The sequence below is a fragment of the Cucurbita pepo genome, chromosome 2 (genome assembly GCF_057944985.1).
Source record: "Cucurbita pepo subsp. pepo isolate OVF chromosome 2, ASM5794498v1, whole genome shotgun sequence".
Lineage (NCBI taxonomy): Eukaryota > Viridiplantae > Streptophyta > Magnoliopsida > Cucurbitales > Cucurbitaceae > Cucurbita > Cucurbita pepo.
In genome coordinates, this window is record NC_141799.1 from 13,167,364 (window position 1) to 13,189,523 (window position 22,160).

The window sequence follows — 22,160 nt, forward strand, 5'->3', positions numbered from 1 at the left end:
TTTGTCTATTCGAGGGTAATTTCGTCTTTTCACTCTAAACCCTAGACGGTGTCCCTCCCTCTACCCACCATGTTTTCAGAGATTTGGAGCGCCAAAAACGATACGCATGTCCTTATATCTCTCCCCATTCGTCCATATCACCCTCTACCTACACACCCCATTGGTTTACAATTAAACCCTTTTCACTTTTTTGTGTGGGCATTCAGAATGAGAGGCCAATTAAACCAAAAACCAATAAATTAAAATAAAAACCCTTCCTTTATTTTTCTATATATATATATATATATAGAACCCATGCAGAATTACACCACTATTACACACAATTTTTCTTCTAACTTCAACCCTAATACAATTGAGATCATAAGGCAGCATGGAAGCCACGGCGGAGATAGGCGGAACTCCGGTGAGCTCACGGTGGAATCCGACGAAGGAGCAAATAAGCATTTTGGAGAACTTGTATGAACAAGGCGTGAGAACGCCGAGTGCTGAGCAAATACAACAGATTACGAATCGGCTGAAGAGTTATGGGCATATTGAAGGCAAAAATGTGTTCTATTGGTTTCAAAATCACAAAGCAAGACAAAGACAGAAGCAAAAGCAAGACCATACCGCTACTTTGGCTTATTTTAATCACTTTCTTCCTCTTCCACCTTTTGCTCCCCATTTTCCTTCCCCAAATGGTTGCTTCTTCCTTCTTTTATTTTTTTTTTTCTATGGATAAAGGGGTTTTTTTTTTTTTTTTTGGGCTAAAATTTCATTTTTTTTTTTTTTTTTTAATGAACAGTGGTTTGCAGCCCATACTACGTACATCAGAACAACGTCGGGGTTTATCCACAGCAACAAAGCAATTCCAAGATGAGGAGATCACATAATGGCGGCTTTGGGTACCAATCATGTCAAAATGACAACCCCACCACCCAAACTCTCTCTCTTTTTCCCACGCACCCAACTGGAGATTTACAAGTTGGACCGCCGCCGTCGCCGTCGCCGCCTCCGCCGCACGCGGAGGCGGCAACGGCGACGGCGTCGGCATCTTCTGGAATGTCTGCCGACGAGTCTTCTGGCGGCTGTCGAACTTACTTTGAATTTTTTCTGTAAGAAAAACGTGTTTGAAAAAAGGGAGGATTTTTATTTGTGGGGTTAATCATTTGAATTTTTTCTGATTTTAGAGTTTTTTTTTTTTTTTTTTTTTCTTTTCTCTTGAATTTTTGTTATTTCTTTTAGGTTAATCAAGGAATATCCATTTTTACCAACATAGTTACCATATACATTTTCTTTAATTTTAAAATAAAAATAAATGAAAACATGCACCATACTGACTCATTCATGTATGGTACGTTCCGGATATGAAATAAAGAAAAAACTTGATTAATAATTTAGCAAGTTTACTACGATTCTCATAATGTGAAATAGTTAATTGTTACACGACGTACGTAATTTCGATGTTCAAATGCATACAAATAGCCCCACTTGCGTGCACAAATCAAGATGAGCATGAGTTCATTGTATTTAAAATAATTATTACAATTATTTTATGATTAATTGAAATTAGTTCTATAGGTTTTTATGGATGTAATTAGTTTTTCAAATTATTTAAAACTAATATAATAATTTCTTTATATTTTTATTATGATTTAGTTTTTTTTAATCTCATTAAAAGTTTAATATAATAGAGTCATTTTCTATTATAATATAACGTAATTTAAATATTAAAAAAAATAATATATATTTTTTAGAAAAGTTTTTTCTCCGCACGTGTGGAAGAGGACAGCGTGGCACTCCCTCTTCGCCATTCCGATAGCAAAGTGGATAATTCGATTTGATTTCCGCACCTTCCTCCTCCTCCACTGGACTGCCAGCCCCTTTCGTCATCAACCATTTCTTCTCTCTCTCTCATGCGAAGCTGAATTTCTCTCTAGATTCCTTGCTGAATCTGACTCTTCCATGGCGAAAATCCTAATTTCATCTTCCCCCTTCGTTGGTTCTTCTCTTCCATCTCTCTCTCGCCATGGCCGTCTCCACACTCTTACTCACCGGAGACACGTCGCCACCAGAGTCAATTTCAGCTTCCATGAACTTCCCCCCATCCATACCTTCGATTCCACCTTCAATTTTGACGCAATTGTTAGCAGGACCGAAGGCCTGCTCTACACACTTGCTGATGCAGCGGTTGCAGTGGATTCGACTGTTTCTGGTGGGGCCGCATCGACTTCCGCTGATACCGCGGTGCAGAAGAACGGTGGATGGTTTGGATTTATCTCCGATGCCATGGAAGTCGTTCTTAAAGTAAGCTTACGCATAAATAAAACTCGCCTTGTTTTTATTGATAAATTCCTTTCATATGAGCGCTTGTTAATTACTCTATTGTGGAAAAGAAAATCTGAGATGTATTTCGTATGTATTGAGTGTTGAATTGATAATTCAATTCATATGAGCGCTTCTTGGGGTATGGATGATATCAAGCAATATGCATAGAGGAACAATGAATCTGCTGTTACCTTTTTATGGCTTTTTCCAAAATGGTTATCTATTTTTCGATGTTGCTCTGTGTCTGGACGATGAAACTATGTCAAATTAAACTGTGTCAGGTGTTGAAGGATGGACTTTCGGCTGTGCATGTGCCATATGCATATGGGTTTGCAATTATTTTACTTACTATTATCGTTAAGGTTGCAACTTTTCCTCTCACCAAGCAACAGGTTAGTCGGTTATGCCATGACAGTTGACAAGGGAATCCCTTATGTACTTACACAGATTTCTCATAACGGGTAATGAATGCTTTTGTGATTTAAGGTTGAGTCAACATTGGCTATGCAAAATCTTCAACCAAAGATTAAAGCCATCCAACAAAGATACGCTGGCAATCAGGTGAGGCATTTCTGTTCTTTATGGAAGCTATAACGAACTTCTGAGTTCTGAGCTTGGATTGAGGGTTTTCCTCTCTTGTTTCACTTATAAAGTAATTGCTTCCTTCTATCGTATTATTTTCTCTATTCTTAAGGAAAGAATACAACTTGAGACATCGCGGCTTTATAGACAAGCTGGAGTTAATCCTTTAGCAGGTACAAAGTACTCATGAGTCTGTTTTTTCCTTTTTCTCTGTTTTTTTTTTCATTGTTGTGATCTTTCTTGATACCTATGCATACTTTGACCTCATTAGTATCCTGTTTCTGTAGGCTGTTTCCCAACTTTGGCCACCATACCAGTCTGGATTGGACTATATCAAGCCCTTTCGAATGTGGCAAATGAGGTAATTGAACTTCGCTTTGTACGGTTATTGATGATTATTTCGGTCACTTGAAACACAGCTAATTTGTTATTTCTAATATGGCTAATTCTTGAAGGGATTATTCACAGAAGGTTTCTTTTGGATTCCTTCTCTTGGTGGACCAACTACTATTGCTGCTCGACAAAGTGGAGCGGGAATCTCTTGGTTGTTTCCTTTTGTGGTAAACTGAATTCCACATTTTTATGACTTATGTTGCCTGAATTATGTTTCTCTTTGGAACAGATTTTTTTGTAGCGTAGGGTTATCTAACAGGTCTCACCCTTCTAAGCAGCTCTCAGTTTGTGGGGGCTGGTCCAAGGACTGAACATTTGGTTTAGGACACCAATTTTTCCGTGGATTGACTTGTTGGTCTTTTTTCCATCTGTCGTGTCCTGTATGCCCCCTCCCTTTGAGGCACTCATTGGTCTTTCTGTTGTAGAGGGTATAGAATTTTTGTGTAGGTTAAAGATTTTTTTGTAAGAGTACGTTTAAAGATTTGGATCATGCTTTTTTTTTTGTAGATGTTAGTTTACGCTTTCAATTTCAGAGTTGTCTTTGGAGTCATTTGGCATCTATTTGGCTCATAACAAAGATTGTTGTTTAATTATCAAGTCTTGTTTCTCTCTTTGTTTTGGCACGAAGAAAGAGTTCTTGGGGTGCAAGTTCTTTGTTTGTGTAGTTTTATGAAGCATTTGGCTTGAGAGGAATAGAATAGATTTTAAAGTGTCGAGAGATTCTTGGTAGGTTGGTCTTTAGCAAGATAAAACGCATCTCTATGGACATCTTTTTCTCAGGACGTTTGGTTGGTTCTTTTGTTTATAGGCGTGTAAGTACTGTTTTGATTTTGATTGGTTTTTCCATTAAAAATGATTTCGTCCTCTTCACATTGATTACAAGTTTTTTAGTTCTTCTCTTCTTAAAAATACTTTTCGTTCAATAAAGTTGGTCTCTTCCATATATAGAATAATAATAAAGTTCTCTGCTTCATTCTTCTTTCTCTAAAGCAGTTCGAAAGTTTTATACAATTTCACCTTTAGCAGTATGCATGCATGAATATATTACTACAATGTGTCATGATGATAGGAATAGGGTCCTTTTTTCTCTATGACATACTGTCATCATATTGGAAATCTAGTTGATGTCAACGACCAATGATATTAAGCTAATTATCATGAGTTGGCTTGAGACTATATTGAGCCAAATATAGACAATATGTGAGGCCCACATTTTGAATATGTAGTTTATACTTGTCAAGGGCATTGTACCACTGGCTTAATAGAAAACCCTAAATCATTCTGTGGGCTGTACCCTTGCACCCCCAATGAGGTTAGTGTTGGTAGTAGAGGGATTGGGTCAATGGTTCGAGGCTGAAGTCGATTTTCATCTCTTGTCCATTCTTTCTAGTCTTTTCGTTTCCGTACCACAAAAATTTGAAATAGAGAAACTATATCAAAAAAAGGTCTAACCGTCGGAATAATAGTATCCCGAACACTTTGTTGCATCTCTTCGATACGGATACGGTAACGAGCAAGCACTAAGACAAAGTCAGTCCTTCACCTTTGACCCTTATTTATTTACTTGAACTTTACAGGAGAGGAAAGGATAATAATTCCAACATAAAATTCAATTTTTTTCACAATAAAAAGTTGTGCCATAAGCCTTTCAGTCTGGCCAAAAATTTGGTTTCTTCCAAACAAAAAATAAAAATCGAAATGATACTAATAGCAATTAAGAAAATCCTGCCTGAGTTTTGTATTTATTTATTTGCAGGATGGTCATCCACCATTGGGCTGGTCTGACACTGCAGCGTACCTTGTATTACCTGTTCTCCTTGTCGTATCTCAGTATGTATCAATGGAAATCATGAAGCCTCCCCAGGTGAAAACATATCTCAAGTTTATCTGCTGTTTAATCGACCAATTCAACTTCCTCTTTAAGCATTCTCAATTTGATTTGCTTTATTCAGACTGATGATCCAACACAAAAGAACACACTCCTTATTTTCAAGTTTCTTCCCCTCATGATCGGTTACTTCTCCTTGTCTGTTCCATCAGGGTTATCAATTTACTGGTTAGTTTCTTGTGATGGTTCTAATTTTCCAAGTGTACATCTTCCTCTGTTGTGCTCTTATTGACGTGCATTTGCTGAGACATCACAAGTGCCTATGTTTTCCTAAATTAGACATGCTACATATGTTATTCTTAGACAAACTGGTTGACATTAGCTAATAAATCATGTCGTATGTTAGGTTCACCAACAATGTTCTCAGCACGGCTCAGCAAGTATGGTTGCGCAAATTAGGAGGTGCAAAGCCTGTTGTAAATGAGGATGCTTCTGGAATCATAACAGCAGGACGTGCCAAACGAACGTCCGAATCAGAAAGAACGGGTGACAGGTAATTTTTATACCGAAGAGGCTTATTGACAGGCTTTATGTTTCCTTTAATGACCAAAAGAAAGTGAAAAACAGATTTAAGCAGTTGAGGGAAGACGAGAAGAAGAATAAGTTAAGCAAGGCAGCTCGATCAGCAGAGATTCTGACTTTGGCTTCTGAGTCTGATAATGAGGATGGGTATGATGAGGAGACATCAGAGAAGGTAATACTCAATGTTGAATGTTTTTTTCTTTTACTTGAAAGTATAAATCCCAAACAAACTTACTGCAACCATTACTGCGGGATTAAACATTTAGCTCTCTCTTTTGTTTGCTATACTGATACCTCTAAAGGGAGAGTATATATATATTATAGGAAACTGTTGAGACTTACATTAAAAACACATTGAAAAAAATTCCAATGGGTATTAATCCATAAAGAATCATAACTAAAATGGAATTTGTCAAGAAAACAGCAAAAAAGGCCCTATAGTGAGCCAGCTCCCACTCTTTTCAACTCTTTTACAAGTTAAGAAAATTTTCATTGGTTTTTTCTATCCAAATTTCTCAAAGGTCTCTTGATAGCAAGCACAATACCTTCCCTTTTTGCTTGATACTGGGGCCGAGTGGAAGTAGGGTCAAACCTTGATAGAGGAGCACACCAACTAAAGTTTTAAGGTGTCCGAAAGGTGCCACCATAAGGATTGAGTGTTTGAGAAATGCAAGAGGTGATCTTGGGATTCTAAGCTTCTAAGAGAAAAAGGTCAGCAGTTAAGTGGAATGACCAGAAGGCTTCCCCTTAGAGGCGATAGAAATTTGCTAGTCTTTTTCTTATGTTAGAAGCCATCCACGGGACTTGAAAAAAGGATAAAGAATAAGAGTTTTGCAGATAAAACAGATTCCATCCAAACATAATTCTTCTGGGAAAAATGTGAGATTCCACATCGATTGGAGAGAGGAGCGAGTGCCAGCGAGGACGCTGGCCCTCGAAAGGGGTGGATTGTGAGATCCCACATCGATTGGAGAGGGGAACGAGTGTCAGCGAGAACGCTGGGCCCTGAAGGGGGGTGGATTGTGAGATCCCACGTCGGTTGGAGAGGGGAATAAAACATTTTTTTACAAGGGTGTGTAAACTTCTCTCTAACAGACACGTTTTAAAAACCTTGAGGGGAGGCCAGCCCAAAGAGGACAATATCAGCTAGCGGTGGCTTCACTTGATTAGGGTTACGTCCAGGAGGTAAACCTGATGACTCAACTACCAAATCCCGTTGAGCTTAAGCATCCAAATCTTTGAGCTTCCAAAACGCCCGATGTTGGTCAATTCTAATTCGTGCCATCAGTTTCCACCTAGAGAGAGGATTACATTCCATAGGTTAAGGCACAGTTTTCTAAACTCCATTTATAGATAATTTAAGTAAAATCACCTATATCTTTAAATGTACTTCAAAATATAAAATTTCAATCAGACTCTGGACATCAACATAACCATGACATATTAAATGTCGAGTTTCTCAATCTAATCCAACACGATTAATTTCTTCTCACGTCATCCTTCCTCAGCCAATAATACATAGCTCGATTTGCTTCAAGTGTTGGTATTGGATTATAAATTGTACGGTTTGATTCAACGGTGCAGTATTAATAGTTATGCAATTAAAAGGTCAAATACATCGTTTATACATGGTTTATGGTTTGAATTGCAGATATGATGAATTTTCTAGTGCATGGTATGATAATCCTATTAAGATCATTGCTTTCTTTGTAGTATGGCTTGATCATTAATTTATATGATAACTGATGGCTGGCTGGTATGATATATGTTTATGCTGATTGATTAGGCTTTCATCAAAAACTAATTGGAAATGTTTAGCAGGGTGAGGACAGTCTAGAAGAGGCATATGCGTCAGGTGCAGACAAAGACATCCCAACCTATAATCGACAGAAGAGAAGCAAGCGATCAAAGAGGAAACGTGCAGTATGAAAACTATATACTGATATATTTGTAGGCAATTTTGAGCCGTGTATATGTTGACACATCGCGACGTAGTTAAAACATAGTGATGACCACTATTTCTTATGGCTAATTCATTTTTCAATATAGTGCAGATAAATTCAACTAGTTTTCTTTTTGGTTAAACCATCCTGCAACGTTTTGACAGTTCCAGAGTAGCAATGAGAAATTATGGCATTTAACAAGGTTTAACGAAAGCAGCAGGATGAATCGCCCTCTTGAATTGGCTGAAGCTTTTTCAGGTGAATCACCCATCTTGATTTATAATGTTTTGATACCAAAATCTTTCTGAATTGTTGTGTGGTTTGAGAATGAGACTTCTCAATGATCATGATGTTTCTAAAGCTGTTAATTGAGATAACTATGCCACTTTTCATAGTACATAGCTACAGCCATCTGGGGGAAGGGAATGAGCTTAAATCGACCCTTTTCTTGAAAAAAAAAATAGTACAAATGGGTTTATAGATTCTCGGATGAGACTAAGCAATCATCAACTATTCCGACGCACCCTAACCTATATTGGGATACCTTTGATTGATTGCTTACGCTTCATTATGATTAGTAAGATGGGTAAAAGGAGGAATTCCTATCCCTTCATTGTGATTTTGATTAATCGAGCATTACATCCTCCAATCTTAGATTTTGATTTTAAAAATATAATGTTATTAGTATATTAAGTAGCATGTTAAATGGGCTCACAAGGGGTAATTTTAGGTGGACAGTGGATCAACTAGATAAATAAAAATAGACAGACGAAAACTTGATGAGACTAATGAGTGAAATACATTTTTAAAAAAATTACACCAGGCTTTTATTTTACGTAATCAACGGATTCTTTTCATGCATGCATTGCCATAACTCTTAGCTCATTATTGTCATATTAACAATCAAATGATGATGTTAACGATAATAAATGGTAATCAACAAAATCTAGAGGTAATGAACACAATCTTCCGGCCCAAGATTCAAATTTATATTTATAATTCAACAAGATAATTACTTCAAAAACATAAAGAAAAAAGAAAGCGTGGCATAGTTCTCATCGAAGATTGACTTGTAGTTGATGATTATTGGCCACCCATTATGGAAACTTTCAAGTATTGCTTTCTCCTTATCTTTCTCCTTCTTCATTTTTTTTTTTTTTGGCTCAAAACCTATGAGGCATGATTGTATGTCATTTATGACCATTGTTTGTAAAAATAATAATAAGAAGAAATGGATATATGACATGATATGATACCAGCCAATTTTAATAAAAGTTTATTGTTTTTCATTTTTTACATTTCTCTTTGAAGCATTTTAAGGGAGATATTTTAGTTAACATCAAATTAGGATTTCATTTTTACTCTATTATTCGGGTTAGTTGAAGAATAATCTAAAGAGACTTTATCCAAACTTGTAGAAATGCACCCAAATAGTTGACTCAAGTCTCATCCGTCATAGTGTCTTATGATGTGCTATACACCTTTTTTTCAAAATGAAATTTCGATATCATAAATTTTATTAAAAATTTGTTCAAATGTACTTAGTTAGATTATTCAAGTTCAATTTTGATTTCGTTAATCTAACTTCAAATGTAACATGTGCTTCAATGCAAAATCTAAAATTTTATGGTTTAATCTCAGATCAAATCGAACAATGAAACTTTATGGAAAATGATTCTCTCTTCGAGTCATACTAGAATCTAATCCTTTGCATATGCCACAACAAACCTCTACACTAGTACGATATTATCCACTTTGAGCTTAAGCCCTCATGGATTTACATTTGGTCATCTCGTACCAATATAGATAGTGTTCCTTATTTATATACTCGTGTTCTTCCCCTTAGTTACCCAAGGAGAGACTCCAACAATTATGTCCTCAAACAAAATATATCATTGAGACTCCATTACGGAGTCCTTCTGAGCCTGACTACTTCTCTAGAGTTCTCGAACAAACTACACTATTGAGTTTTTCCTTAATCAAGCTCACAACTCCTTTGTTCAACACCTGAGTCACTATGACTACACCTTCAAGACTTCTTTTATTCAACACCTAAGGATTCTATTACACAAACTTAACAATATGACTTTGTAGAGGATGAGAGACTCACCTTGCACTGTAAACTGAAATAATGTGACGACGATGAGGGACGAGGGCAAGGAGTATCGTCAACCGACCATGGATATGAGAGGAAGAGATGATACGAAAGAGAGAAAATGTCAAGCAAGATAGAGCAAATCAAGGAAGTCACACAAGAGTAGGTAGGGAGAAAGAGAGAGAGGGAGTAAGTTGAAATATCTTTCCCATTCCTACCCAATTCAATTTTCAAAATTTTTATTCTTTTATTATAAAGTATACATAAAATTAAGTTCTTACTCTATTAAAGTTCAAAGATCAGATCAACACACAATAAAGACACGATGTACTAAAGATCAGATGGACACACAATAAAGACACGTGTAAAGTACATGTATTCAAATAACACTCTTAAAGTGGTGGGTTTCACACAGCATAAGCCAAAAATTACTAAACTATAGTGAGTATTCAATACTAAATTCAAACGGGGTAGGGACCATTTGGAAACTTTTAAATCAATCTAACCAAATTTGTTGTTTATATATGTTCTTTCTTTGTAGATAAAGCCGTTGTTGGGTGTGGACTTCAAAAAAACTTTTAACTTTCTTTAAAACAGAGCCAGACATGGCAGGTCAGGTACATGCAGTAGCAAGGATCACAGCATATCACGTGAAAAAGCCATAAAATAAACAACTTTCTAATTTTACGGCCATGGCCAGAAAGCCCGTCGATTGGATTGGCCTATGCCACTGCCACCCGCCCACTCACCTTTCTCAGCTGCTCTGTACCAAACTCCCTCAGATCTCTCAAAAAAAGAAAGAAAAAAACAATTTTTTTTAATGCCCTTTATTTAACAAGAGTGACAAAGACAGAAACACGAGACTTAAGGATTAACAACCACAAGAAATCCTAAATTTTACATTCCATAACACAGAGCAACCGGGTTGGTATGTCGGGATGGATTGATTAATGGCAGAATATGACTTTGAGCTCATGGGGAGCGGCGCACTCGTGCATCAGCGATGGAGTGTCGTGGGCGTACGTGAAAGTGGATGGACAAGCGTGTTTGTAAAACAATGAAAACGCGGAGGGCTTGCAGATCTCTGGGCTGTTGTATTGCCCTCTGCAGCAGAGTGCGTCAGTGTTCAACGCCTCGCACCCGCTCTTGCAGGCTATTACTTTACCGTGTTGGTCAGGCGCGTGGACCTGGAGCTCACGTGGGCACGTCTCGAGGAGGTTGGCTTTACACCCCACCACAGGGCACACGCCTTGGCCTTCATGTGGGGTCACGGTTAAGGGAATGTTAAAGCCATCGACTAGACTCACGCCGTAGGAGGAGAAATCTTTGTGGCCGTGGTGGAGGGTGAACTGTGCTAGAGTGGCTGGGGTTTTCCCACCGGCGCCGTTGCATTCGAGTTTCCCGCCGCAGTCACCGGTCTGGCAGGTTAGGTAGTCGTTCTGACCGACGCAGCCGGTTCGCGCCCAGACTCGGCCGGACCAGTGCTCGTAGGGAGCTGGGAAGGAGCGGTGTGAGAGGGATGGGAGGCAGAAGCCACCGCGTTCGAGAACAGGGTGACCAGCGTTGGGCTGGATTGCGGGCCAGATTGGGTACGGGCAGTTGTTGACCAGGGTCAGCATGAGGCCGCTGCCCGGAGACGTGGCTTCGGAGAGAGAAAGTAAAGCGAGGAGGAGAGAGAGAGAGAGAGGGAAGAGAACGCCATTGATGAAGATTACAGAGAAAAGCAATCTCTGAGATTAGATGTTGAAAGGAAACGACGGATCTGGTAAGGGTTTTATAGGAGGAAGAGGAAAAGTGTTGCCGTTGGGCGAGGACTGAGGAGGAAAAGACTGTTTTGCCCCATAAAAATAGTTCATAAAAAAAAAAAAAAAAAAAAAAAAAAAAAAAAAAATTCTTTGAATCCAACCCAAATATTAAATTGAGTTGATCGAGTTTTTAGGATTTATGTTTTGATCCCATGTTTAGAATCAATCAAATATGATTAAACATAATCTTAAGCCTAAAAAAAAAGATATCTCAATGTTCATAATCTTTGATCGTAAAGGTAACTCTCCTATATTAAACATATATGGTTAGTCACCGTCATAAGAAAAAATTCTTTTTATTTGAGTTCTTTAATACGTTCACACTGTACTTTAAACTTAAAATGTTTTTTTAATTAAAAGTTGTTATTAATAATTGATTTATTTTGATATCATACAAACTTTTGTAACACCTAATGACTAACTCGTTTACGTAATTATCAAATCCTTCGCCCTTATCTAAACTATACATTTTCGTGTTCTTCAAGAATCCTTGAGGATGTTCTTTACTTTTTGTAAATTAAGTATTAAAACAAAATATTTTGTAAAAGTGTTCATAATTAAAGTGGATTTGCGAAAAGCACTTTAAAACACATTTAATTGTTTTTAAAGTTTATAAAGTAATTTTTTACCTTACAAGTATATTTTTTCAATAGACAAAATAAACTAATTAGGAGACAAAATAAAAATTATTTAAAGAAAAGAATGTGATTTGTTCGTTCTTAGCTTCGATCTATGAGGCTGGCTTTGGCCTCTTTCTAAGGTCGAGGGTAGGAAATTAGGGTTTTTCTTTGTCTCATAGTTCGATAGTTTGATTCTTTTTGTAAATTGGTCTGATTTACCTTATTTGGAATTTGATTTTCTTCTAATTTGAGTTTATTTGTTATGATATAATTTTAACCATAACCATGTAAACTTTTATCATTTCAGGTTAATTATTAGTCATAATTAATGTTGTTGGTGGAGATTTCTTTGAAGTTAAATTAGTAAATATGAAATAAATTATTAAATACATCTTTATCTATTTTCTTTTTAAAAAAGATCATAGGGTTAAATTTTATTTTGTTTTAATTAAATTAGTAAATATGAAATAAATTATTAAATACATCTTTATTAAATTATTAAATACAGTCGCAAAGCGAAATGGTTAAATTTCAAAAATAGATTTAATTTTTTTTAAAAAAAGATCATAGGGTTAAATTTTATTTTTGTTTTAAAATTTAATTAAATTATAATTTTGTTTCTCCATTTACTTCATAAATTTTAAAAAATATCTAATAAAATGGATAAACTTTAATATATTTTTTAATTTTTAAACTTTCAATTTTATATTTAATAAATTCATGAATTTTTAATTTATATTTCAGTTAACTACGATCAATTTTACGATTTTTATATTAAAAAAAATTAAAAGTTTTAGAATTTTATTCAATATAAAATTGAAATTTATATTGAATAGATCAAATAATTTTGACATCATGCTTAAAAGTTTTATCATTAAATTATAATTTCATATTGAATTAAATCCTCAATTCTTTAATTTATATTGTTTCCAAAACCATCTGATAATAATTTTGGCTATTATTTTTTAATTTTAATCTATATTTTAAAACCATTTGATTGTAATTTTGACTGTAACAAATTTTGTTATTTTACTCTTCAAACTAAATCTATAAGGTTATTACTTAGTTTTAATTAATTCCTAAATTCTTTATTTTATATTGCTTTCAAACCCATTAATTTGACTAAAAGATTTTATTAAAATTAACAGATAAAAAGATTAAAAATTATAAATAGAGAATAATATTTAGCTCATATTCATTCTCTCTAAACAAATACTTTGGCTCTCTCTTTTGTCACACCAAGCATCCAAAGAACTAAGCCTCCGACAACAGCTGAGGTGACTGCTTTATGCCAAGAATCATTTTAAGATCATCATCTTACAAAAAGAAAGATCTACATAATGCTAACGGAACAACTCGGTGTTCGGGTCCTTTCAATTTTTTACAAATAGTTGGACTCACATGATTATATCTAGGTACGCACAAAAATGTGTTCACCCCGACATCTCCTTAGATTTGTACTGACTTAAACGTCAAAATATGTTAGGCAAAATGCTACATAGAAGATATAAATACACTGTATACAACACCTAATAATAAGGAATAACTTTAAGGAAATGTAAATTTTGAATTATCAAATATGTGAACCCATCACTCCACTATCAAGATCATGTCAAGTTTGAATGATTCTAAACATATAATCTAAATCGCATAGAATTAGAAATAAACGTCACAATTGGCTAAAGGAGAGCACAAATGCTTTTTTTTTTACTACATCTTCAAGTTTACTTTACAAATATAATATACATGACTTTATATCAAAACGAATACTGTTAACCTTTAATGAGACATTTTAAGAGTTGTAACTAAATGTAACCTCAAAGTAAATAGAAGTTTTCAAATACATTAAAGAAACACCATAACTCTGGTGATAATTTGAATAACATTTTAAAAACATTTTTCCTATAGTTTATATTGCATGATTGATATCTTAATTCATATCACTTATACTTGAGAGTTGAAATATATGAGAGTGAATGTGCCCTTGTTAGGTAACCACTCCTATTTATATCAATACGAGACTTTAAACATAAATTTCCAAGTTACATGGAATAAAATGGTTCTTATTTTTCAAATCAACTTTCTATTTCAATTTTCAATATAGAGAATTGGTTCCTCTGACCTCCTAATATTATCTTTCACACCTTTATTTTATGGAATAGGAAAGTTGCGTTTGTTTGGGAGTCATTTGGATGCTGAGAATAAAAAATATTGTAATTTGTAATCTCCAATAAAATTTATTTTAAAAATTCATTTATTCTTATATGCTTTTAATGAATCATAGAACACACGGTAGTTTTGTAAATTATTCTTAATTAATATATGGATTAAACAAATGTAATTTTTTAAATTTTTACTTTTATAAATGTTTATTAAATTAAAATTATAGAATCTTTGTATCAATTAAAATCTAATAACTATTTGGTGAGAACTGAATAGGCAAAATCTGATGAAAGAGATAAAAATCTTAACCGTCATTGATATTTATTAATATTAATTGTTGATATTATTTATTAATATATTAATTTTGACGAATCTAAAAGAATATATTTATTAAATTTTTGGAAAAGATATTCGTTCAGTGAAGTGGAAGGGAGAATAATTAGTTAAAATCCAGTGGGGTACTCGGACCGTAGAGATGCATGAGATTCCGAATGCGTATACGTGGCATGCTCTCATTGGCGATTATTTTTTTCTTTTCCATTCCCGACCCACACAGGCCAAAGAGTCCACATTCCGTAAACTTTCGTCTATATAATTATAAATAACGTAACGGAGCGATTTCTTTACTCTCTCTCTCTCTCTCTCTCTCTCTCTCTCTCTCTCTCTCTTCCTCTTCCTCTTCCGTTCGTTCGCAATCGAGGAGCTCGAAGGTCTCGCCGAATCCAACCGTTCTTCCATGGCTGTTTCTCAAGCAAGTCTCCTCCTTCAGAAGCAGCTTAAAGGTGGATTTTATTTTCGTGAATTCGATTCTCTTAATCTGATTATGTGAAATCCTCGACTCGTAGGGTTTATTTCGATGTTCCTTTTTCAACTGTCCTGTTACCTTCTGTTTCATGCCTTTCAGATCTCTGCAAGAACCCCGTCGATGGCTTCTCCGCCGGTCTTGTCGATGAGAGCAATATATTTGAATGGAGTGTTACGATTATTGGCCCCCCTGATACGCTTTAGTATGTGTATACTGCTACGAATTTTCGTTTTTATTTTCTAGATGTGACTGTTTGGTTTAGGGTTTATACTGTTTGTTATTACCTGGTATTGTTGGTTTATATTGAATTTAATTAAGATTTGGGATTGTGGCCTTTGTTTAATTTTTCGGGAGTTGGGTTTTTTTTTTTTCCTTATCATGTTCTTGGATTAAAATTGGGAGATTTTAATGCCTCTAATGTTTTAGGTATTGATTTACCTTATTTCTCTTGTTCCATGAGGGCTTTAGTCTAGTTGCTGTTATTTTGCGCCCTTCATTGCCCACTTCTTGTTTTTACTTTCTCTCCTTCCAGAAACTGGGAAGGAAACGCCCTTAAATTCTAATTTACGGATGTTTGGATGTTCTAATATTTTTCTAGCCTTGACCACGTGAAGTTAGTTTAGTTATTTTTGTACTGGTTAATGTCTGTATATCTATCTAATGATGTTGTAATAATCTTATTGCAGCGAGGGGGGTTTCTTTAATGCCATTATGAGTTTTCCATCAAATTATCCTAATAGTCCTCCGTCCGTGAAGTTTACTTCTGAGCTTTGGCATCCTAATGGTCTGTTACTCTTGTTATTATATTATTTGATGTTCTATTTCTTATCATTGAAGCATTTTGAGATTGAAGTTGTTTACTAAATTGTAGTTTATCCTGATGGGCGTGTTTGTATTTCAATCCTTCATCCTCCTGGTGATGATCCCAATGGCTATGAGCTTGCTAGTGAGCGATGGACCCCTGTTCATACGGTATCTATATTACTTTATTAGTTCTTTTAAAAATATTTCGTCATTTTCATGTAAAATTGATTTAAAAATTAAAATTTGAAGTTATGGATGCCCATTACCCCATTATTCTTAAATGTGTGGACCCACTTTTGGACAGTAGGCGATGACTGGTTAGGAAGGTTCATTGAACAATTTTAAGTTGCTTTTCCTTTCTCTTTTAATTTTTTCTCCTAGTAACATTCCTCTCTCTTTTCGTTTGTTATTTCGTTTCTTTCTTTTGGAGTTTTCACTTCCTCCATCAGCACTAATAGTTAATATAAATATTCTAGAGATACAGTTTTCATGAGATTTGAGTGCTAGAACTTCACCTTACTGAATACTTGGAGAAGCAATATTTGACTGTAAATAACATATGCACTCTCAGGCTGATAAGTCTAGAAATTTATCTGACATTTGTATCTTTAGTAATATTATTATGCGTATCATCCACATCACCTACATGGTTTAAAAACTTTACCAGTCATCTTATCTGTCTCAGCATATAATAAGATGAGAATGGGATATGTCATATATAGGAAAACCTTAAAAATTAGGGATAGCAACATGAATGACCAAATTTTAGTGCAAACTGACCTTTTTATTGGATAAGTTAGCAAACAGTATAATCGAATATTAATTAGGAATTATGTAGCAAAATATGGATCTAAATCTTGGAATTTTAGTGATTAAAACAAATCTCATAAATCAAGGGATCATGTGGACAACAAAATATGGATCTAAATCTTGGAATTTTGGTAAAATCTCTTACCCAAATAAACATGAAGATTTCTTACAATTACTAAAACTTAATTCAAAATTGAGGCATATTTAAAACCTGGAAAGTTGAAAAAAAACATAGATTTAATTTTCTCAAAATCTAACTTTCACATAATAGAAATATTTAGTTGAATTTAAAAAAATATTAGAATTTCATACATGCAAATAACTAATATTTTGGGAACATTTAAAACAGGATCAAACCAACTCTTCAAAACAAATGTTCTTAGTCTTGTTAAAAAAAATCTGAGGGGTAATCACCATGCATACAGATGAGTAAGAACACTTCATAATTTTGTGAGATCATTAAAACTAATTGAAAATTTAGGGTAGATAGAAACTTCAATACTAGGCTTCCTAGCATACCAATAATCTAGATATCTAAAAGTCTACAAAATTGAAAGTAATCAATGGAGTTAGTGATGTAACTGACTGAAGAAATATAGTAAAGGTTGCCACAATAGAAAATGGTGTATTTAGATTTTAGAATTGGAAAGAAATAAACCGTAAAAGGTTTGAATCAATTTTATAATATACAATAAGTTTATTAGATTTGGAAATTTAAAAATTAATTACACAATTCCAGGGGTTGTGAAATTAAAATTTGGAAAATATGTATCTTTGGTTACGCCCTCAGAAGTTAAGAAGCTTATTCATCAAGTTGCTTACAAGGTTAAAAATGGAAGGAAAATGTGCCCCTAAAAATACCGTGGCCATTTTTCATAAGAAAACAATTCTTGGCTATTTTTCATAATAGCCATTTCTTTCAGTTTCTCTAAAAATTAGGCCTTACTTAGAATGTATGTTCTATTCTGGTTTAACATTTGGTGGATCATCTGTGGCATGAGATTGATTCAAATAGTTTCCTGATTTTCAATCAGTACATGTTCCTATCCTCCATGAATTATTTAACATCATCCACTTTTAGTGCTATAATAATTTTACCCTTTATGTATGTCATTTAACTTATGACGATATGCATTTCTTTGTTATGAAGTATCTTGATTTTAAATTACGTCTTTCTCGAATTTTCAGATGGAGACTTATTAGTACGATTTTATTTTTTATTTTTTCATTTAAACTATATATGTTTAAATGAACAATTGTAGGTGTGTACCTTCTAAGTTAAGGACTGATGTTGCGACTTTAAAGCATGACCTCCTTGTTTCAAAAAAAAAAAAAAAAAAAAAACATATTCTCCTTGGATCTTCTTGTGTTTAGATGTCAAATAGTGAACTGAAACTTGGATAACTATTCATTTTAAAATGCACCCATGCAGAAGGTGCTTAATGATTTGGAACTATATTCAGAAAAAAACAGGTCTTTTACTATTTTTGGTATTTGTTTCCTGTAGTAAAACTTGTTTTTTATTCGAAGGTATAGCTGAAAATTGCAGCTTCCGTTCTAGTAGAAATTTCTACTCTACTTATAGTTTCTACCGTGGTTTCACCCACTGCTTCACCTTGTTCATCCTCTTCCCTATCATTCTAAGATAAACTGCAGGTCTTCAGTTTTGAGGCTAAATCATCCTGTTTTTGGCTTTGCGTGTGCAGCATGGTTTTGATTAGAAGTGGGATTTGCACTGAACTTTAGATGTTCTAAAGCAGTTCCACTTTTCCTTTTCAATTCTTTGGATATTTCTTGACCTTCAAAATGAATTATGATTAATAATGTTATTACAACATTGGATTTTGACATTTGGTATAATGTAGCGTCTTGTTTTTTGAAAAATCTTGCTTAGAACTAATTACATAAAAAAAATATTGCTTAGAATTACTACCTACCTATCATTCTGAGGAAGCTCCTGGACATTTCTTTCTCAGACAGTGCCCTCCTTCCTAAAAAGAGTCGGAGAAGAGGGGGTTGTTTTAACTATTGAGTGAGTGCATGACTGTTTGACTCTGATTCTGCAGTAAGATGTCCAATCCTCAAGTTAAGAAGTGAATGGCCATTTAGTAATTGGAATGGTAAAATGGACATTAAATTGCAGTGATATTGTTGTGCAGGTCTTTTAGATAATGTTACGCTGTAAAATATTTTTATGGGTCTCTGACTTGTGTAAACTTAAATTCGTCTTAAAAGTATTTTCTAGAGGTAGGCATCCTCTCGATTGTTTCTTGGTCTTGCTTGCTATGTTCATTAATCTTCTTAACTGAACTTCCTCACGATGATAGCACCAATTCAAGGATGCGGTGAAGAACTTTTCTTTTCCCTGGGCTGTGTAAATATTAATGAAGACTCCGTTGTTGTTGTTGTAGGTTGAAAGCATAGTTTTGAGTATTATATCAATGCTATCGAGCCCAAATGATGAATCACCTGCAAATGTTGAAGCTGCTGTAAGTGATTGTTCATTCTTGTCCAATGTTTGTCCTATCTATGCTTCATATATGGCAACCTACGTTTGCTTTTTGTTTGAGTACCTTACGTGCAAAAGAATCATCCCTTTATATTAGCTGACTTAGAGAAACACCAAGCAACATTCACGTGTGAATCTCTCTTCTTTTTGCCTTGATGTCTGTTCCTTTCCCCTTTCTTATTTTTGCATCCTTTTATTGTTTTCTTCATATATTTTTTTGATATCCTTGATAGTTGATCAGTCTTTCTTTCTGCCTTTTAGTTTGTCCATGTTCTCTATCCGCCAGCCTCTTGTTCTCAATACTCTTTTGTCTTGTCATCTATTCTCACATTTTGCATATTTCATATTTTTATCAAACCATTAGTCTTCTTATCCCTAAATTTGTGATATTTCGCTTTCAAAGCTAGTTGTTTAAAATTCAAGATATGCATCGTGATAGTTCATAATTATATGTGTATAGTAGGAAAAAAAGGACAAAACGGGTACTTCAAACTGGATAGAGTTTAAGAAAATGTGTAATTGAGTTACTTTTTTGATATACATCATGACCCACCACCGTTAATCTATGAAGATATTTATTACATGCCCAATGCCAACTTGGGATTTTTGATATACAAAGTTTTCTCGCCTATAACCTTGGTTTACTGTTTTACCCACAACCTTTGACCTTGATCAACAAGGCCAGCTAGTAAGAAAAATAAAAGGGTTAGTGGAATGGAGATAGTTGGGGGAGAGAGAAATGGGAGGGTTATATGGCAGTCAATTGGAAGGAGAAGGTTTGTGAATGGAAATAGTGCCTGCATTATTCATCTTTAGGAAGTTCTGTGATGAAGAGGCTTCTCGATAATTTTGAAAAAGAGTTTTTTAGGGACAACTAATTGTGCAGTGTGTTGCAGATTTGTCTTTTAGTTGGAACAGATTTCCCTGGGATGTGTCATAACTGAAGGGTAGATTGAACTGTGACGGTGAGTCCCAATGAGAGGGATGGGTATATTTCTGCAGAGGGCGTGTGGCATTGTAGAGGATAATCTTCCATTGCCCTTAGGACGTCTAGATGTCATTTTGGTAGTTCAATGGTTATTCAAGCTATGGAATCTACAACTGTGGACTTGAAACTTAAAAAATTCAAGGTGATAGATTGGCTGATAGGTTTTTAAGGGAAATCCAACCTTACCAAGCTAGAGTTTTCAAGGTGCACTCAGCACTTTCCTATGGCAAGAGGCTAGGTAAGGTGCCTCGTAGCTTCAGATTCATTTCAAGCCTTTGGTCTTGTCGAGTCATTAGTTTTGTCGAGTCCTTTCCACATGAGCCGCGAGTTTCTCGTGCAATTGCAGCATTAATGTAATCTTTATTGGTCATAGGTTAACTTTGTAATAATATAATATTGTATAAGTTGTTTTGAGTTGTTATTCTTATGGTGTCATGAGATATGCTTAGATTGAACTTGATTCAGTGAAATTGTTTGACCACACGCGAAGGTTATCTGTGCTGTATTTGTTGGGTTGTGTATGTTTGTTTGACCCAATACAGCTAAAGTTTGTGAGTGATATAATTGGAAGCTTAAGTCTGCATGTAGTAGGATGTCAAATATCTACCCAATATTTTAGTCCATCCATCGTTTGATAATTTGGAAGAAAGCATTTGAGCTGTTGTGTTGTATTAGGTTTTGAGATCAATAAGCTTGTGTGTGTTGATGCAGAAGGAATGGAGGGATAGGCGGGAAGATTTTAAGAAAAAGGTAAGCCGCTGCGTGAGGAAGTCACAGGAAATGCTATGATGAGAAAGGCGGGGCAGCAAGTGCTTTGCGTTGTCTCTTCTGCTTTTTTTGTGGCTGTGGGTGTTTAAATTTTATCTTTGCTATGGGACTTCACCTGTTCACTTGGTGCCAGTGGGTCTTGTAGAACGTCAATGAATGGAGAGCTGTCACCCATATATTTTACTTCTTGTTTTTCTTTCTTTCTTTCTTTCTTCCTTTCTTTTTATTATTTTTATTTTATTTTAATATTTTTTTCCTTCTTATTTTGTTCTCCTCTCTGCATTTTAAAAGTGATTACTACTAGGATGATTTGTGTAACAAAAGCATTTTGTTTAATGCTTTTCGTTTGTTAAAAGAAAAAAAAAAGGGGGGGGTTTGGGTGTGACAGATTGAGCTTTCTGATATTGATGGGTGCCGTATACTACTAAGATTAAGCCTAAGCATCCTTTGAGAAGATTATTAAAAAGTCCTCTTGCGGGCAAATATTTTATTGGTAAGATTTCGTTTTATTCTGTTAGCTTGGGTGGTGATTGATTGATTATGTTTGAAGATTCTGAATGTAATAATGATGAAAAATCTTGTTTGTTCTGTAAGCTTTTAATTCTCTTTTCACTAAGCGTTTTGGATTTTAACTTTCTTATGAATATCTTACTAAAACGTGCACCAAGGACTTTTACATTGTCCATGTTATTGTTCTTGTTTTTTGAATTTTGATTAAAAATTTAAATTGAAGATTCCTTTTGAAGTGTTCGTTCCAAATTGTAAGAGGCTTAGACTCCTTTAGAAGTGTTGCCATAATTAGACTTGAGATTTGTATGTTAGTGAAACTAATTAGATATTTTGGTTAATTACGCTCGAGAGTATTATAACATTAGAGTTCTCGACCTACGAAATATTGCTTGTTTGCTATGACATTCAAGTTGATTAACCATGAGTTCTAGATAATACCAAATGATAAAATACTTGTATTTAAGGGAGATAAAGTCTCAATTTTGAGGATGCGTATTGTCAATATGTAATACTTGTATCCTCAAAATCAATGATATTCATGTTTTAGACAAATGTGCTAATGAGATATTGAGACTTTATGGTATCTTGTACACATTTTGACGATTGGCCGAGTGAATTAGTCAACTTCAAAATGGATTTGTTGTGTGG

The 22,160-nt window shown here is 34.7% G+C and overlaps 3 protein-coding genes across 4 annotated transcripts in view; 2 read left to right on the forward strand and 1 right to left on the reverse strand.

Annotated features, from left to right (window-relative positions):
- The window catches only part of LOC111787450 (ubiquitin-conjugating enzyme E2 7), an 85,412-nt gene extending 63,913 nt beyond the window's left edge, over positions 1 to 21,499 (forward strand). The window contains exons 2-7 of the mRNA XM_023667414.2: positions 14,993 to 15,100; positions 15,223 to 15,325; positions 15,810 to 15,907; positions 15,995 to 16,095; positions 19,149 to 19,226; positions 20,946 to 21,499. Of these exons, the coding sequence (XP_023523182.1) occupies positions 15,055 to 15,100; positions 15,223 to 15,325; positions 15,810 to 15,907; positions 15,995 to 16,095; positions 19,149 to 19,226; positions 20,946 to 21,023 (504 nt within the window). The 5' untranslated portion in view covers positions 14,993 to 15,054 and the 3' untranslated portion in view covers positions 21,024 to 21,499. The remainder of the gene's footprint in view (positions 1 to 14,992; positions 15,101 to 15,222; positions 15,326 to 15,809; positions 15,908 to 15,994; positions 16,096 to 19,148; positions 19,227 to 20,945) is intronic.
- Positions 1,830 to 7,759, forward strand: ALB3 (63 kDa inner membrane family protein). 2 transcript variants are annotated; one of them, XM_023667262.2, is made up of 11 exons: positions 1,830 to 2,286; positions 2,589 to 2,699; positions 2,794 to 2,868; positions 3,002 to 3,062; positions 3,177 to 3,250; positions 3,345 to 3,449; positions 5,039 to 5,146; positions 5,235 to 5,338; positions 5,517 to 5,663; positions 5,738 to 5,864; positions 7,511 to 7,759. In XM_023667262.2, the coding sequence occupies exons 1-11, from the start codon at positions 1,945 to 1,947 to the stop codon at positions 7,619 to 7,621; spliced, it is 1,365 nt and encodes a 454-aa protein (XP_023523030.1). In that variant the 5' UTR covers positions 1,830 to 1,944; the 3' UTR covers positions 7,622 to 7,759. The 2 variants fall into 2 exon arrangements, with proteins under 2 accessions (XP_023523030.1, XP_023523035.1); XM_023667267.2 differs by having other exon boundaries at positions 1,833 to 2,286; positions 7,514 to 7,759.
- LOC111787437 (osmotin-like protein) lies at positions 10,529 to 11,446 on the reverse strand. Its single transcript, XM_023667396.2, has one exon. It carries the CDS (start codon positions 11,347 to 11,349, stop codon positions 10,678 to 10,680), a length of 672 nt encoding a protein of 223 aa, XP_023523164.2. The 5' UTR covers positions 11,350 to 11,446; the 3' UTR covers positions 10,529 to 10,677.
- Positions 21,500 to 22,160: the final 661 nt, after the last annotated feature.